We start from the raw sequence: 20,309 nt of genomic DNA, 5'->3' as shown, positions 1-20,309 counted from the left end.
CCCGAATGCCAGCAGGGAATCCTGGACATTGGAGTTTTTATACACAGCCCTGCTGGATACCATGGGAGCCACTAGGAGACGCTGCAGGGAGGAACAGTGTTTATTTGCCTTACGACCCGGAAGTACATCCGAGTCACATGGACAAGGGGAATGACGTGCTTCCGGAGTGAAGAAAGGGACTTGTTATCTGACCCGGAAGTGATAGTAGATCACATGGACTGGGGATTGGAACACTTCCGGGTCAGGGAATATAAAAGGACTGAGGCAGCTCCCGGACGGCGAGCTGAGCTGGGTGGTAGGAGGGCAGCGCGTCTGGGAGTGGAGGATTGTTTATTGTAGTATTTGTGAGTGATTTAATGAGTATTGTGGAGAGGAGGGTGCTTTGTACACTGTTGTGTATGATTAAAGTCAACTTGTGGACTTTTATCTGGTGTCTGGCGTCTTGGACAGGGGTTCAAGGGAGCTATAGCGCCCACTATCTGTCACATCTGATATTGCCCATGTCCATAATAAGTCTATGAAATGGATATGCGAGCGTCCTATTCTGACTCCTAAAAACGATCAACCAAGCGTGATCAGCGATGTCTTATTAAATTCTTTTGAAGGGGCTTTAATGGAACACAAATCGGTAGATTCGGTGCTAAATACAGTTGATTCTACAAACTATCCTGTTGAATTTCTTAATACGCTTAAACCACTGGGCCTCCCAACCCATAGGCTTATTTTGAAAGTAGGTGCTCCAGTGATGTTGCTGCGAAACCTACGCCTGCACAGACTCCGTAATGGAACCAGGCTGCAGGTAACCGCATTAAAAAGCAATATTATTGAGGCGACAATATTGACTGGATGTGCTTGACGGGTGTCAGTGCTCATAGCGTGCATACCCTCAATACCCTCTGATTTCCCCTTTGAATTCAAGAGATTGCAGTTTTCCCTTAAAAAGTCTGCTTTGCCATGACCATCAATAAATTTCAGGGTCAGACATTAAGTTTTGCCGGAGTGGATTTAAGGGAAGACTGTTTCTCACACAGTCAATTTTATGTTGCACGCTTGAGAGTCAGCTCACCCAGCAGTCTGGTCATTTTGGCACAAGAAAAACAAGACTTGAAACATTGTTTATAAAGAAGTGCTCTAGCCATAATATGTAAAGGGTTAAAAGTTTTTTGATGAATTAAATCATACATGAGTACATACAGAAGTACAGGTACATCAACAGCTGTAATTTGACAAAAACCATGGAACCCACTCTTCTTTAGAAGTTTTGCAAAACCACATCCTGTTTATACAAGGCACATTGATGACTAACGTTTTAATAATTTAAAAAAATGACGACAACTACTTCACCTACATGCAAATGTTTTTCTGAAAACAGGCAAGAAACAAGTTAGGGTTAGGGTTCCTCAAATTAGGGGACCTGCAGAGTCCAAACTGTGACACTCACCTGGAACACAATTACAAATGCAAGTCTTGCTGCCAAGACTGACCAAAATTGTTTTGTTATTTCATAGTCATCTGGTGACCATGGAGGTTCTCTGTAGTCTTTGTATCTATAATAAAAAAAAACCAAAATAATTCATTTTAGAAATTCTCAATGTGCACTATTTCTTTATATTATATACATATTGTTCCCATCAGAAAAATGAGATGATCAAGGGTCAATAGAAGATGCACTTGTCATGGCCCACATTATATTAAAGGAGCTAATAATAGGATTATGTGGAAGGGCCCATTAAATAACAGGAATGTTAAAGTTGTGATCTGGGGATCCCATCATAACAGGAAGACAGGTAAGCAGCCACTTTGCAACTGGAGAGTGCCGTGTTAGTAATTGCTCTGTGGGTGCTAGACTAAAACGAAGGTTATGGCGAGGGGTCAGAAGGTCAGGAGAGTTCCCCTTATCCACTGGGGGGCAGCTGATGCAGATCTGCAGACTTTCCCATGGGTATCTACTACATTAAAGGGTTTAAAGGTCATTCCTTGTCAGTGGCTCTGCTGGAGCTGAGATACTGTTGTTAAGTTTAGGCAAAGGTTCAACTGGTCAGGAGATAGTGTGTCAAATGTAGTAAAGGATTGAGAGAAGGTGAAAAGAGCTTGGAAGGTACATGGGGGAAAAAGCTTTGGTCTTTGTAAAGTTATTGCAGTCTCCATAATGTGATTTATTGTGCCTCTGTGTTCTCATATGCACATTGGATTAGAATGGAATTGTAAATCTAGTTTTGTTTAGAACAGTAACAATAGCTAACCAGACAAATAAGAAATTGCATATTACATTAGGTATTCTAGGCACTTTGCTTGCTCCCCTCCTAATGGGACGTCCATGAATGAGCTAAAGACAAACCTCTGCAAACAAAAGATACAGGAGAAAGTAGGGTGAAATGACACCTTTTATTGGCTAACTAAATAGATTACAAACGCAAGCTTTCGAGGCAGCTAAGGCCCCTTCATCAGGCCACACCTTGCCTGATGAAGAAGCCTTAGCTGCTACTAAAGCTTGTATTTGTAATCTATTTAGTTAGCCAATAAAAGGTGTCATTTCACCCTACTTTCTCCTGTATCAATCTATGGCCAACACAGTACAGTACAACTCTCTACTGCTACAAACAAAAGATAGGAAGCCTAATGTGCTAAAACTGATGTAAAGTATTACAGATTGTGTCTTTCTGATGGTGAATTACTATGTAACTTTTATAAATGTTTGACAACTGAGCAGTTTTCAATGCCTTTATTAAACTTCCCTGCATAAACAATTAATTTTGGTAACAGCAAGTCAATCTATATTTAACCAACACCAAGACATTCAAATGAACTTTTCAATATATTCAAACAACATTTTACACTTGCTGTGCTACCTGTCCAAGACTGGTTAAAATCTAAAACTTTGTGAATTTAATTTAGAAATCTTTAAACATTCATGCTGAGCTCTGAGTTTACCATTTTGATAGATAAATGATAGATTAATACAGTATCTATCTATCATCTATCTATCTAAATGATCAACTCAGAGCTCAGCGTGAATGTTTAAAGTGCACCCTGCAATGTATATGTTTCTGTTATATGCCACTTGGTATGAGATTTGTAAAAGCAGTGCTAATGTTTGTGATGCACCATCTGTTTGAATGACAGAGACATAGAAACCAGACAGACACACAGATACTTGTTCCTTTATTGAGGTGGATATGAAACATTCTAGTCTGAAGTATTGTTTGACAGCCTTACTGTGCTCCAAACAGTGGCTCATCTCAGAATCAACTGAATTTGCATAGGGCACTAATGCGTTCTATGTACCATAACAAACATGTATCAGAATCACACATTTCCCAAAGTCTTCCTAGGAAGATTTCTGTAACTCCTTACTATCTGTGGAGTTTGTACCAACAAATTCACTTATCGGCTATGAGAAATGTGTAACCCATTTCGTGACGCCTGTGGTCTAATTGCACATATTCGCAGATAACGCCCTCACTGCAGCCCATGGGATGGGGTGGGAAATAAATACTGGACCCCATCTGCACCTATTGGTCCTTAACCCTGTTTTTCCCCATAGAATCAATGCTTCAATGTCCACATTTTCCATATCTGTGGGGTTTCTCAGATACATAACCCCAGTGGATAATGAGGATTGAATGTAACTGAAAAATACTTCGACAATAGAAAGGCTTAAGCGAGTTAAACTGAGTCACAAGTTTTTTGGTTGGAAGCAGTATATTGACACATTTTGCCTACTTTAACTAGAAATTAATTATAAAAGGGAAAAAATAACTTGTAATGTTCAATACATTGCAGAGTTAAATCATAAAACATAATACTTTAAAAGATATGCAGGGTCTCTGGCAATTCCCATTCTACCTAAGACAAACATGTACATATTGTTTTTTTCAGATAAATTGCATAATGTTATGTGTCAGTATTTCTACTTTATGACTAAAAACGTAGTGTATAAAATTAACATAAAGCACCCTATATATTTACATATATTTACATATACACATACATATATATATATATATATATACACATATATATATATACACACATATGTATATACACATATATATATACACACATATATATATATATATACACATATATACATACACATATATATATATATATATATATATATATATATATATACATACACACATATATATATATATATATACATACACACATATATATATATATATATATATATATATATATATATATATATATATATATATATATATATATATATATATTATTATGAGGGCCGTTCAGGAAAAAAGATTGGTTTGTAAATATATACATTGGTTCAGATATTTATATCGGTTCAGATACATTGGTTTGAATATATACATTGGTTTTAATACATCCATTCAGATATATATTTCGGTTCAAATATATACATTGGTTGGGATGTATTGGTTGAGATATATACATCGGTTTGAATACATCCGTTCAGATTTATACATTGGTTTGAATACATCCGTTCAAATATATACATTGGTTGATATACATTGGTTTAAATATATATATTGGTTAAAATAGATTGGTTTAGATATATACATCGGTTCAGATACATCCGTTCTGATATATATATTGGTTCAGATATATACATTGGTTGGGATTTATGGGCAGGCACAACGCGGTCACCCATGTTTAGCATCTCCCTTTTGCTTCAACACTGTTGTAATTATTGTGAACATTTTATACAAGCAGCATACGCTTGTCTGTCGCGTTTTGTTTCGTAAGCCCTATTTGTTGGGGGTCCTCGATTTCAAAGCACTTTTTTCCTTTCATTATTTAAAACACTCGCGAGATACCCGCCTCTTCGCCTCCGTCCGCCCGCTCATTGTACCCGCCTCACTCGCTCCCTCTTGTCCCTCCCATGACAGATTCTTCTCAAAAGCAGAGTTACTAGAAAGCATTAATCACAACCACAGTACGTCCCATTTTTTCACCTCCTCAGACGCTGGTTTATCATTGGTGGAAAGCCGCCTGGTGACATCTGTTATTCCGTATTGGCAGCATTTCATTAAAGAGCGATCTGCTTCAGCAAGGAACTTAGTCCTGTTTGCTGAAAGAATGTTATGGAGGAAAACACTGGAGTTGCTCTGTTTCTTTAAATGTTCATCAGGGATCAAAATGACCAGAATATTCCCGCATCACAAATAACTGATGTTTAACTATTTTTATAGTAAAACTAATAAAACCACACACAAGCACGTACACGCTCACACACACACTCACACTCACAAATCGTGGGTCGCACGTACTACTGATTAAGCGTATCTGTCAAGGACGATTATTTTTTCACCCCATAAAACAGATTCTTCTCAAAAGCTGAGTTACCAGGAAGCATTGAGTGCAACCGCAGTACCTCCCATGTTTTCACCTCAACAGACGCTGGTTTATCATTGACCGAAAGCCGCCCGGTGATTTCTGTTATTCCGTATTGGCAGCATTTCATTAAAGGGCGATCTGGTTCAGCAAGGAACTTAGTCCTGTTTGCTGAAAGGATGTTATGGAGGAAAACACTGGAATAGCACTGTTTCTTCTGAATGTTTATCAGTGATCAGGGACCAGATTGATCAGAATATTCCTGCTTCACAAATAACTGAGGTCTGTTTTTATTGTAAAACTGAGAAAACCAAACACACGTAGCGTACACAACACAAATACTCAAACTCACACATCGTGGGTCGCACATACTGCTGATTAAGTGTATCTGTCACGGACGATCATTTTTTTTTCACCCAATAAAACTTTAGTTCGTCAAAGTTAGAAAGCAGCGCGGTGATTTCTATTATTCCTTATTGGCAGCATTTAATTTAAAGATGATTCACTTCAACAAGGTGAAAGAGTCTCTTATTTTGATAGGGCGATCTTTTTTTAGGCTTAAGCATTTTTGATTGACTTACAAAAGAAAATAGCTATTACTTACCCGTAGTGCTCAAAATTATAATGCGCGTATCTATAAGGAAGAGGTGGTGGTAAGATTGCTGACTCGCAGTTAAATGATCACTGGTTTGTGTCCGGGGGGCTTCCTTTCTGTTATTTTATTTATTTACTTATTTATTTTTACAAATTGCTTTGAGTAGTAAGAAATGTAAGGAATTAATAACAATAATAATAATAGTATTATTATTATTATTATTATTATTATACGTGTGAATGCATGATCAAATTCAGCCGCTGCGTAGTGGGGTATGAATAAGGACAATACCACGAGTTCATTGAAATAATTACACAGCAAGGTGCACACGCAATGCAAACATAATGTGTATATTATTGAAGTAAAGGTTCATATAAATTAATTATATTCAACTTTTTAACAAGTTGAGAGATGTCAACTGGTTAAAATGCACGAAATTATACATGTATTGCTTTATAGTCCACACATAGTGTATGTATATTATTAAAATAATGATGTAAAATTCCTATAAAATGGTATAGAATCTGCGTCGTAGACTTATTTTGTGTCAAATTTCTTCAAAGAAGTTTTTAATTAGTTTGCTTTAAAAAAATCTTACGGCAAACATGTGAACCGTTGAAAATCGCTGATCTTAATCAATTTGTTTTAACGCATGCTCCGTGCAAAATGCTGTCATATCTGTTAATAAACATGCACGCACAGCGATGTCCTGATGTCTGCGTTCTAAGGCTGCAGGTAAATTAAACGCTATTGACATTTTACTGGGGTGCTCTGTGATTGAGGGCGGACAGTAAACTTTGGTAAAATGATGAGCTCGTTAAAATAAATGTAGCAATCCATTGTCATGCTATAAGTGACAGCTTGCTCTTAAACATTTACACAGGTGGTTTTTCCTGGGAATAAAAAAGGGGGGAAAAATCCACGGGAAAGGTTTTGTTGTTGAACTCAAATTTCACCTCCGCCATGTGAGCCAATCAAAACTATTGGAATGAAATATACAGTAGTTCTATATAAATAAATAAATAAATTTCCTATCACACCCACCCTTTCACCTCCTGTACATTGGAGAGGATTCTCATTTTCACAGCAGGTGCAATTATCCTATAAAACACATAGGAGTTCTCTGCACCGTTTTTCATGGGAGATTAAAACTCATCAAATGTATTTAAAAAACTTTTAGCAGCCTGTGGCATTCCTTATCTGCTGTGGTCCATTACAAAATGAACACCAGGCAGTTACAATTGTGCACAGTTTCTTTAATAAGTCTATTAGACAGTCTTTTATAACGTTTTCATATCGAGTGTGTCTCTTAATCCCTTCTAGCAGAGGAGACACTTATTTCCACAGCTTGGTCTATGCTGTAGAAACGCGTGCCCCCGTCTTCTGCTTGTAAATTAACACTGGAATTACAAAACTGTCCATAGTTTATTTAAAGAGATTGAAGGAAGTCTTCTATATCACTTTTTGTTTACTATGTCCTTACTCATCCACTAATTAAAAAAATCAAGCGCTTACACTGTCTTTTTAAGTATGTCTATGAAAATCGCTGTGAGTAGCCAGAAAAATGCTATATAAATGTAATATATTATTATTATTATTATTTTGGTTTTTTAAATCCAAATAAACCTGATAGGACTTCTTCCAGGATATGTGCCACTCTAGGGTACCAACAAAGTCAAACTGATTAGGACATTTTGTGATCAGTTTGTTTAAAGTATATTAAACAAAATATAACTTTTCATCATCTTCTCATTTCTAATTTGGCATTTCAGGATACAGTACAGTATATACTGCAAATATACATTTAAATTGTAACCGCTGATAATTATTTACTGTGCTTGCGTTTTCCATAAAACAGCATCAATATGTGCACAAAGTATAAGTGATAAAACACACAAATTCTGACATTAGCATGACTGTTGAAGGAAAAACATGTATTAGAAAGTATTCTATGGAGTTTTCATAAATTAATCAAACCTTTTGAGTTTTCTTAATATATTTTGTAATCAGGTTTTTAAATTTTTTTTATTTTTACTGCCACTTCACAGATCAACAATCCCCAACATGGTCACTGTCAGAATAAGTCTTTTAACTTTTTCCTGTGTCCATTAATACATTTTCTTGGTTTCACTACCCATCTGAAAGAGTTGGCATCAGGTTGGGTGGCACTTTTAAACTGTAGTAGTATGAGCAAGCGTCAGTGTGGTAAGCACTAGTTTGGCATTTCTTTCCGTCTCATTTTTTGTCCTGGGCCCAAGCCTGTAAATCTCTTTTGTAAATGGGTGGCTTGGATAGAGGACAGATACCAACAATTTTCAAGGCTATATTAAAACAATACTAAAAGATATTTGTGTATGTGTGTTGTAGTGCCCCATGTTGTAAGTGTTAGATCCATTGAAGAAGTCAACTTAAACAAAGAAAATGTACATTTTACAGGCTTGTTTGAAGTGTTTTACATTATAACCATATTTTTAATTGCTGCGTGAATATAATTTTTAAAGAGGATGACCTTTACTATTGTCAAAAAAGACAAGCAGAGCAACAGGAGGAATATGAAAGTTATTTGTTGAGTTTAGGAGACAAAGGATACTTGTAAGGAAGTTCATGCCAGTGCTATTGGTGTACATTCTGGAATTTATAAAACTGCTGAAATTATTTCAAAAAAATGTTACTGGCCTGGTTTTATGCTGACATTAAAATGGCTACGTTTTCTGATAATTATAATCATTATTTTAATTAAAAGACTATAATTGTCAGAACAGATTCAATAAAATGTTTTAATATCTCAGTTGCTGTTTGTCGGACTCTTTAATTGACTTGTCCTACAAATGTGGATATTTGGTACTTCATTTGACAAATAATATGAATTTTTCCAAGTCTCATGTATTTCATATAGATAGATAATTAGATAGAACTTGTACTCTAAGGGAAAATGTGCTTCTTTTTAACAGAGGCTGAATGAATAAATAAATTAATATTAATATAATGAAAAACAGCCAATCCAATAAAATTGTCTAATGTTCATTCTGCAAGCAACAGTTGAAGCTCACAACTCTGACGCAAAAGCTCAGCTGTAGAAGTGAGTGTCCCTTTGAGTGGAGAGGATAATGGGACACAGTAGACTTGAAAGTTATATAGATGACTTTCAACAATCTTTTACCATGGATTTCAGACAATATTAGTTATCCAGGGTTCATTTTGAAAGAGGCAGACAGGGTGCACACAAGCCCATGGATCTGCTCTAGCCATGGAAATGAGTGTTGCCTGTAGGGAATAGGATGCAAACACATAGTGGAGAAGATTATATAGAAAACTATATCTACAACCTTTTAAAATCAATTTTACATATTTTTAACTATTTTGTATAATCAGCAGTCAGAGGGCACACATTTTACAGCTCTACAGCAGCCATGGAAAATGAGCGTACCGACCAGTGGATGAGACATGCGTTTTCATTCCAATAGTTTTAATGACTCACATGGCTTGAGGTGAAATTTGAGTTCAAAACAAAACATTTCCGTGGATTTTTCCCCTTTTTTATTCCCAGGAAAAAACACCTGTGTAAATGTTTAAGAGCAAGCTGTCACTTATAGCGTGACAATGGACTGCTACATTTATTTTAACGAGCTGTCTTTTAAATGTCTTTGTAAAGTGTTACTAGGCGTCGAGCAATGTATTATTATTACTGATATTTTACTAAATCTTACTATCCATGTTTCTTTGTTGATGATCCCCGTTGAAGAATTTTTTGGTAACAGAACAGTAAACACGCCAAAACGACTAAAAAACACAACTGACGACTGGTATTTTTCGATATCATTTTAACAAAGTTTACTGTCCGCCCTCAATCACAAAGCACCCCGGTAAAACGTCAATAGCGTTTAATTTACCTGCAGCCTTAGAACGCAGACATCAGGACATCGCTGTGCGTGCATGTTTACTAACAGATATGACAGCATTTTGCACGGAGCATGCGTTAAAACAAATTGATAAAGATCAGCGATTTTCTACGGTTCACATGTTTGCCGTAAGATTTTTTTAAAGCAAACTAATTAAAAACTTCTTTGAAGAAATTTGACACAAAATAAGTCTACGACGCAGATTCTATAGCATTTTATAGGATTTTTATATCATTATTTTAACAATATACATACACTATGTGTGAACTGTAAAGCAATCATGTATAATTTCGTGCATTTTAACCAGTTGACATCTCTCAACTTGTTAAAAAGTTGTATATAATTAATTTATATGAACCTTTACTTCAATAATATACACATTATGTTTGCATTGCGTGTGCACCTTGCTGTGTAATTATTTCAATGAACTCGTGGTATTGTCCCTATTCTTACCCCACTACGCAGCGGCTGAATTTGATCATGCATTCACACGTATAATAATAATAATAATAATAATAATAATACAATTGTTATTAATTCCTTACGTTTTTATAGCGCCTTTCTTACTACTCAAAGCAATTTGTAAAAATAAATAGGTAAATAAATAAAATAACAGAAAGGAAGCCCCCTGGACACAAACCAGTGATCATTTAACTGCGAGTCAGCAATCTTACCACCACCTCTTCCTTATAGATACGCGCATTATAATTTTGAGCACTACGGGTAAGTAATAGCTATTTTCTTTTGTAAGTCAATCAAAAATGCTTAAGCCTTAAAACGATCGCCCTGTCAAAATAAGAGACTCTTTCACCTCGTTGACGTGAATCATCTTTAAATTAAATGCTGCCAATAAGGAATAATAGAAATCACCTCGCTGCTTTCTAAATTTGACGAACTAAAGTTTTATTAGGTAAAAAAAATGATCGTCCGTGACAGATACACTTAATCAGCAGTATGTGCGACCCACAATGTGTGAGTTTGAGTATTTGTGTTGTGTACGCGCGTGTTTGGTTTTCTCAGTTTTACAATAAAAATAGACATCAGTTATTTGTGAAGCAGGAATATTCTGATCAATCTGGTCCCTGATCACTGATAAACATTCAGAAGAAACAGTGCTATTCCAGTGTTTACATCCATAACATCCTTTCAGCTAACAGGACTAAGTTCCTTGCTGAACCAGATCGCCCTTTAATGAAATGCTGCCAATACGGAATAACAGAAATCACCGGGCGCTTTCGGTCAATGATAAACCAGCGTCTGTTGAGGTGAAAAAAATGGGAGGTACTGCGGTTGCGATCAATGCTTCCTGGTAATTCAGCTTTTGAGAAGAATCTGTTTTATGGGGTGAAAAATAATCGCCCTTGACAGATACGCTTAATTAGTAGTACGTGCGACCCATGATTTGTGAGTTTGTGAGTGTGTGTGGTTTTGTTCGTTTTACTATAAAAACATCAGTTAAACATCAGTTATTTGTGATGCGGGAATATTCTGGTCATTTTGATCCCTGATCAACATTTAAAGAAAGAGAGCAACTCCAGTGTTTTCCTCCATAACATTCTTTCAGCAAACAGGACTAAGTTCCTTGCTGAAGCAGATCGCTCTTTAATGAAATGCTGCCAATACGGAATAACAGATGTCACCAGGCGGCTTTCCACCAATGATAAACCAGCGTCTCATGAGGTGAAATATGGGAGGTACTGCGGTTGCGATTAATGCTTTCTAGTAACTCTGCTTTGAGAAGAATCTGTCATGGGAGGGACAAGAGGGAGCGAGTGAGGCGGGTACAATGAGCCGGGGCGGGACGGAGCGAGGCGAAGAGGCGGTGATCTGCGCGAGTGTTTTAAATAATGAAAGGAAAAAAAGTGCTTTGAAATGGAGGACCCCAACAAATAGGGCTTACTTAAACAAAACGCGACAGACAAGCGTATGCTGCTTGTATAAAATGTTCACAATAATTACAACAGTGTTGAAGCAATGATGAAGCAAAAGGAGATGCTAAACATGGGTGACCGCGTTGTGCCTGCCCATAAATCCCAACCAATGTATATATCTGAACCGATCTATCTGAACCAATATATATATCAGAACGGATGTATCTGAACCGATGTATATATCTAAACCAATCTATTTTAACCAATATATATATTTAAACCAATGTATATCAACCAATATATATATCTCAACCAATGTATATATCTGAATGGATGTATTAAAACCAATGTATATATTCAAACCAATGTATCTGAACCAATGTATATATTTACAAACCAATCTTTTTTTCCTGAACGGCCCCTCATAATATATACATACACATATATATATATATACACATATATATATATATATATATATATACATATATACATATATATATATATATATATACACATATATATATATATATATATATATATATATATATATATATATATATATATATATATATATATATATATATATATATATATATATATATATATATGTATATATATATATATATATATATATATATATATATATATATATATATATATGTATATATATATATATATATGTATATATGTGTATATATATATATATATATATATATATATATATATATATATATATATATATATATATATATATATATATATATATATATATAAAAATAAACCCCAGTTTTGTGTGCATGTCAACGCACTGATTTAAAAGAACAGAAACTAGTAAATGAGAAGTTTAGAATTTTAAAAAGGAAAACATGTCATTTAAACAGTGAATGTATTGAGATCGAACAAAAATTTGATGTCGAGATTTTGATTATTCTCAATGTTTTATTTTTGGAATATCTGTGTGTGTGTGCGTGTGTGTGTCTATATGTAAACACAAAAACTTCAGTACACTTTCACTTAGGTCACCCAAATTTTGCATACTGCAAAATTATTAGGTACAAAATGTAGATTTCTATCAACTTTTGAGCTATTTCTGCTAACCGGAAGTGGTACTTTACTTTTTATTCATGCAGCTGCTGAGTCTGATTTATTCAACTTTACTTTTACAGTGATTGTTCAATATATTATTAATTTGATTTGATATCTTCTTGAATATATTTTTTATATTATATACATTAAATAAGCATCATTGTCTTGCAGGTTACTCTTCAAATATCCATCCCCATATCTGAATATACTAGAAAGCCTAGGGGAGACTACTCCCAATTTTTTTTTTAAGCCTTCTGTCCAGTTTTGAATATAAAGGATTTTTTTTTTTTACATTAAAGTGGCTGACATACTGTACAACTGAAAACAAAACTATGTATTCTTCAAAGATTGCTCAACAGAAAAACAATTCTGGCCAAAACACTGAACATCTAGCAAATATAAACCAAAAGCACATACACAAATCCTACAAGGACAGGTGTAAAAGACAAATACACAGAGAGGAGAGTATGGATACCTGCAGATGTCAACCTTGAAACCCAGCTGTAAAGGATCCAAAGGTTCGGTTCCAGTCTGGAAGTCACTGACGTTGAAATAAGACAATGTTTGGTTGATGAAGCCATGCATGGAGCCATCTGGACTGTACATATACAAGTACACAAGGCGTGGGATGAAGTCAGACGTGAACGAGATCACAAATGCCTGCATGATTAAAACAATTAGTTTTGGCATACAGATTACCTCAAACAAAATACAAATACATGCCTGTCTGGAAAAATATAAACAATTAAATGTCAATCTAAGATTACTGTTGATCAAATCTGGAAAAAAACAAATGTCAATACAGGATTATCATTGATCACTTTATGAGTATAATCAGCAAGTATTCCAATTGGCTGTGTACTCAAAATCTCACATGCTATGTTTCTAAATGGATTTAGTCTTAAATATTAAGGTTTATCTCCTTAAAAGATCTTAATTTAGAATACACAACCAAATATCTACAGTTCCCACTGCTGATGTTAATACCAGCAGATCTGATATTTACTGGCCATTTATATAATTACTCGCTTTCGTTACAAGATTAATGCACAACATAATAAAAATTAAAGAACAATCTTCAATTACAAAATTCATTTTTATTATTATTTTTTCAATGAATTTTTCATTATAATTTAAGAAGTGCTTTATTATTAACAGGTATTTCTGATCAAAACTGTAACTTTATTTACTCTATCCTTGCAATGCTTCAGCTTTCTTCAAACTTATGTAATGAATAAACTTAGAACCAAATTACCTCTTAGTACAGAAACATGCCAAGACTGAAGCCATCACAGCTAGGTTCTACTATAAGTGTAATACCACCATCAAGTTTGTAACCTGCTTATCTTGTTAGGGAACACAGACCAGGCCCGCACCTAGGAAATTCTGGGCCCCAGGCAGCTGACAGGTGAGTTCAGACCCCTTTCGTGTTTCGTGCGTATATTTTAAAACGCCACTTAAAGGGCGAGGCCCTATCTCGCTCGGGCCCCTGACAAGTGTCATGGTTGTCCCCCCCTCCCTAGGTGCAGGCCTGCACCGACGCATGAAATCTGGAGAAAACACAACACCACCACCAACTATGGCATAAGAACAGCACTCATGATCATCAATTTAGCAAAAAACTTAGACATATTAATCGAATTACCAAGTAAAAACATAATAAAGTAGAATATACACATGGATGAGTAGCTCAAATGCTTAGCAACTGCAGTAGACAATATGGAAAACAGGGCCCTACCTTGTGAGGCACACCTCAAATTTACACCCTTACAAGGAAGACCTGAATACACAGAGAAACTTGGCTAAAGAACTGACATTTTGTTTACCCGTACATGAATGTCAACAACAGCAATGCATCCAAAAGTGTATGGAATTGGCACTACTAACGGTCATGTCCCATTACACGACTTTTCCAGCATTTTTCAGTTGTATGCACCATTTACATAATCTTAGTTTAGCTGGAGCAGTCATCGTGCACTTCCATGACCACCCGTCACATCGCTCATAGCACATTACTCAGTGATCCAGTCCAACTAGTCCACACTCACCCCCCTAGTCAAATCATACAAGTCTGACTTTGTCTTAAGTCACAGAGAGGGGCTGTGTGTGTATACAAGAGCAGGCAAACAATGAGCGCTCAGACGGAAGTACAATGCATATAATGCAGTAACAAGAAATAAGGAATGCCATGCATTTTGGATCTCGTAAATACAGTAGGAGAGTGGCTCGTTTGTTTGATCTCTCATGTTTTCAAGAATCCATCCATCCATCCATTATCCAACCTGCAATATCCTAACTACAGGGTTACGGGGGTCCGCTGCCAATCCCAGCCAACAAAGGGCGCAAGGCAGGAAACAAACCCTGGGCAGGGCGTCAGCCCACTGCAGGGCGCACACACACACACACCCACCAAGCACACACTAGGGACAATTTAGAATCGCCAATGTACCTAACCTGCATGTCTTTGGACTGTGGGAGGAAACCCACTCAGACACGGGGAGAACATGCAAACTCCACGCAGGGAGGATCCAGGAAACAAACCCGGGTTTCCTTACTGCGAGGCAACAACGCTACTGTGTGCCACCGTGCCGCCCGTTTTAAACAATGGAAAAAGAAAAAAAAAAAGAGAAAAAGATTGTGGTTACTCACTATACCTACAAAGTCTCTGAACAGAACTGGCTCTGAAAAAACAGCACATTATTGGCCCTCAGAAAATGGGTGAGCTTGGTATACTTTGGAAGTTTGCTGGAAAGCCATCACACAGTTGGGTAATTTAACATCTCCTGCAATGTCAAGTCATATAAATTGACATACTCAGGTGACAAGCTTACCAACTGCAGTCATCCATTTTAACATCCCCTCCAACTAGAAGTTATGTAATATCACATCAGCTTAAGAGAGGATGGAGAGGCGATAGTTAAAGGGAAATGATCACAATTTTCCATACGTTAATAGGGAAAAGCACTTTTTACCATATGGGCGCTTTGGAAAAAAAAAATGTGTTGGAAACAAAGCAGCCACTTTTGTTTAAAATCAACAGGACAAAAAGTACCAGTGACATCAGTAGTATAGCATTCAGCTGGTAGAAGAACTCAAATCCAAATATCCGTGCAGAGGTTAGAGGATGGACTGGCCACACGCATTGACACATGGAAATCAAATTCTTCCACCAGTTCAATTCTACACCAGTGATACCAGTGGCCTGCTCTTCTCTGCTGATTTATATGAAAATGGCTGCATCATTTTGCATCGCAAGTCTTTCAAAGCCCTCACAAGTAACAGTACCTTTTAGTATTAAAAGACTGAAAAATATGACTCTTCTATTTTAACGTGGCAGGTTGCCCTAGTACCATGGTACATTAAATATTGAAATGACATGCAGAGTACCATAAAGGGTGAAAATGACTGTAATCATCAGATATTATATAGATATCATCAATCTTGCACACCTTTGTCAAACAAAGCAGCACCAAACTATATTACAGTAAGGCACAAGATGTTCAATATTGGCCAAAGTCATTATTGGTCTCAATCCACCAAGGTGAAACTGTGAAACTGGCCCTATGTATCCCATTTCTTCTGACTGGAATAAACTTTTCAAGGATTGAATTTGGGTACAAAGTTTAAAGCTAGAATAGGCATGCCTACTGGCCAACTCATGCTTTACCTTCACTCTATACTGGGCTCTCTGAATTGCGACTTTCTGTCAGTGTAGAAGCATCTTAAAAGAGAGGTCTCCATACAGAAATGTAGCTTTACTGTCATGAATGAAAGGACTGACCCTTTAAGTGTGTTACCAAAAAAATGTACGATGGCCTTGAATGAATCAGAACTGGTATTCGGAAATTGGGAGCGGAATCGGGAACAGTTGGGTGGTTGTTGTGGTCTTGTTTTGTGATAAACTTCCTTCATGAGTGTAAAGTTGGTTTGCAGTGAGGAACTGCAACAACACCACTTCATTTATATAGAACATTTTTATACAAAAAAAAAAAAGCTCAAAGTGCTTTACAAGCTGTCAAAGTTACAAGAAAAGAAAAAACAAATAACATTAGGTAGGAATAACAACAGAGAAAATGCATTTGTGTGACTCAGAGAGTGAAATCCTACTTTGGATTTGGTTGTGTCAGTGGCACAGAATAACTGTTTTGCAGAGAGTGAAACTCACCTCAGAAGTCCCTGTTCCTAAGTCACTACTGACAAAAGACCTACTGGCAGGATTAAAATATTCAATTTTACATCAGAACTATTGGCACCATTTCAATATCTAACTGAACATTATTAGTATCTTTCCTCCCAAACAAATCATCCATCTCCAATAACCCTGGACTGTAAAAATAAAAACTGCTAGTAGTGGCCTTCCCAGTAGCAATTACACATTATAAGAATGTTGAGCTACATATCATGGAGTTAAGCAGGTGAACTTTCCTGAGGAATATACTGTAAGACAGAAATGGCTGGGAAAAACTGTGTCTGGGAGACTGTATCTAACAGTCTCCTAATCCCTTGGTTTTAAGAGTTATAGAGATATTAAGACAATTAGAGAGCATCTGAAATTTGCAGAAAACTCCAATCTGTTCAATGCACAGCTAGTTGATTTGGATTTGCAGCACTCTACTTCCAAGCTGCCGGTCCACAAGACAGACAGTAAGCAGTGCTGACGGAGTTCAAAAATGGTCTTTAAGAACATGTAATTTATTTGCAATATCAATGCATCTTTCCAGTATGTCAAACATAGCCAGCTAAAGGAGAAGCCCTTAATATGGCTAACTGAACATAAGCAAGCATACACTGTTGCAGCGCTCCATTCTTCAGTAAAGACAAACAATTTTGCTTCATTCCGAAATGTTGGGATGAGTTTCACGGCCAGTTCTGTGCATTTGGACACTCTTTACAGATGTACAGATTCTCTTAAAAGATTTACCGCTAAACAAAGCACATTATTCAAACTGTTTTCTCAACAGAGCACTAGTTTCCGTGGAGAATAAACTGACCAGGGTGTGAAATTTGGAGATGTTAGACCCCATTTATAACAGCAGATAACCAAATAAAGTTTCACCTTCCTCTTTAAACCCAAGTATACCACATTGTGGCCAAACGGAGAACGGAAAGAAAGAGAGAATATAAGAACACTTCATTATATTAGACCTGCAAGATAATTCAGATGATGGTAGGACAATGCTTTGTTGTGGTGAAGGGTATTCTAAAAAGTCATTTCATGTCTCCTAACAAAGGCATCACTATTGTGACATGTTAATTGATTAAAATTTAGTTATTTTATTTCTTGCCATTCTGTTGGAGATGTCAGTGTTGCCTTTTTGAAAATAGTGTCGTTCTTTTTAGGCAGTTATATCATTTACTGCTCTCAGGCATCGTTGACAGTCACGATTGATCGATTGATCGATACTTTATTAATCTCATGGGGAAATTCACATTTTGACTACCTGAATAGACGAGTCTCGGTGTGTAAAAATCCATGTCCAAATAGTAAAAAAGTAGTAAAAAGTGTCCTGGGAACGAGTCCACATAAAAGAAAGTGGTAAGAGTGATCAGTGAAATAGGGAAAAAGGTAGAAAGATAAAGTCGTACATGGAGCTGCTGGAAAGGCTGCCACTTGCGGCGGCGCCCGCATCATAATGTGCGTCATATGTGCCCACTGCATCTGTCATCACTGTGTTGAATATATAGGATTTAACATGGCGGGGCACCAACTACCGCAGCTTAGTTTAGACCAAAAAACTCACAAAGAACAGAAACAAAAAGACATTTTACTTAGTGTAGTTAGGATGAATCATCATTAGTACGTGAAAGAATATTTGTATTGTGGTGTGTGTGTGTGAATAAAAGAGTGTGTGCTCTATACAATTTAAAGTAGATTTTCTATCTTTCCTGAAATCTACACAGAGTGACTTTCAGAGTTATTGTGCTTATGAATAAATTGAAAGTTTTCAGTTTTAAATGTTGTCTTCTAATAAATACAAAAAATGAAATTAACACAATGTGACTAATTCTACTTTCAAATGCATTGAGCGTATTTTAATAAAAACAAAATTAACACACCAGCACATTTACAGCAAACATATGTGAGGTACCGGGCATTCATTTGTGAGCAATGCACATTATGTAAGAGGCCCTTCTTTCACAGTAGCTGCTTTAATGAAGTTTTAAGACTTAGTGCACATATACATTTTGAACAATACCTGAGGTTAAATACTAGGAACAGCTGATATGTGGATACCCACTTGAAATACAAGAACATTTTATATTCTAATGCAAACAATTAAAATGGGGTTATTGTGCTTGGTGCACATTGTCTAATCACAAGCATGAGATGACAAGGCTAAGCAAATGTGTGATCAGGTGGGACCTCAGAAAAACATGATCCACACACTCCAAAGGATCAGTAACAATTGTAGTTTTCATGCCCCAATGTACACACGACTCATTCTTTTGTTAAAGCTGAAGGCAGCTCCAGTGGATACAAGCCATATTCCTGCCCCTCCTTTACTCATCTAGAATTTCTCAGAGTTACGCGGATGCTAATAGGTTCTTCGGAGAAAACCACTTGGCAGTTTTACTCCAGCAGAAGCCTAATCACACGTATAGTAGATTTCAGACAAGATAATTTTGTACAGACCCGCTTCTAGACCTCTGTAAAAATGCAGTGGCTTATCCTATACTCTTTAAAAGCATGAGCCATGCGTTAGAGCCAAATAAACCTTAACTATTTTATAGCAATAACTTACATAGCAGCTTTAAAAAGAAATTCACATTACAACATATAAAAAATTGGTTTTTGTATGTGCTCAAGGGTTAATACACACAACTCAGCAAGAGAGTGCTGGAAAATTGCAGGAGTGAAGAAGTGTAACACTGGTCTCAGGCCTCAAAGGGGTTACGTAGGTCTTCTGTCTAGATTTATAGATGCAAGTTAGTGGAACTTCATGGACAGACACTGAGTGCTAATAACTCATTATCCATCCTTCCATTTTCCTAATCTGCTTACCCAGGGCAGGGTAGATGTAGCCTATCCCAGAAGATCATCGGGAGCAAGTCGGGGAACAATGCCTGGATGAGGTGCTAGCCCATTACGCTCAAACACATACAGAGGCCAGTTTAGCAAAGCCAATTCACCTAACCTGAATGTCTTTGTGGGAAACTGGAGAAAATCCATGTGTCTCATTTCCAGTTAAGTTTTGCTTCTTTTTTTAATTAAATAAAGTTTATGCATGCATAATTAGCCATGTACCCAGCTACAACCTTAAAACAAGCCTTACAGAAGCCCTTTTCCTCCTCAGAATACAGAGGAGGTCCTATGAAATAAACATAAATGAAAGATATATTATTATTTACAAGGCGTTTTTCTTCTTGATAGAAGAAAAGTGCAAAGCATCTGGAGAGATAGATAGGAAGCAAAAAGAAGTTACAGCTATAGCCATGGCTTCAAACTAGTCCCATGCTACCACTAAGTGGCCCAGACAATGTGTACCCCAAGAGTGGAACTCTGGGAGTGCAATTTTATTTACTTATTCCTAT

General features: G+C 36.4%; 1 protein-coding gene across 9 annotated transcripts in view; it reads right to left on the bottom strand.

The window, feature by feature from the left end:
• Window positions 1-20,309, bottom strand: part of ano1a (anoctamin 1, calcium activated chloride channel a) — a 264,303-nt gene that overhangs the window by 3,944 nt on the left and 240,050 nt on the right. For all 9 annotated transcript variants that reach the window (XM_039748821.1, XM_039748789.1, XM_039748779.1 and 6 more), the window contains 2 exons: window positions 13,252-13,436; window positions 1,442-1,547 (listed from right to left, as the gene is read on the bottom strand). In XM_039748821.1, the coding sequence (XP_039604755.1) occupies window positions 1,442-1,547; window positions 13,252-13,436 (291 nt within the window). The remainder of the gene's footprint in view (window positions 1-1,441; window positions 1,548-13,251; window positions 13,437-20,309) is intronic.

Source organism: Polypterus senegalus, chromosome 1 (genome assembly GCF_016835505.1).
Source record: "Polypterus senegalus isolate Bchr_013 chromosome 1, ASM1683550v1, whole genome shotgun sequence".
In the NCBI taxonomy this organism is placed as follows: domain Eukaryota; kingdom Metazoa; phylum Chordata; class Cladistia; order Polypteriformes; family Polypteridae; genus Polypterus; species Polypterus senegalus.
This window is presented reverse-complemented; position numbering and strand designations above follow the sequence as displayed.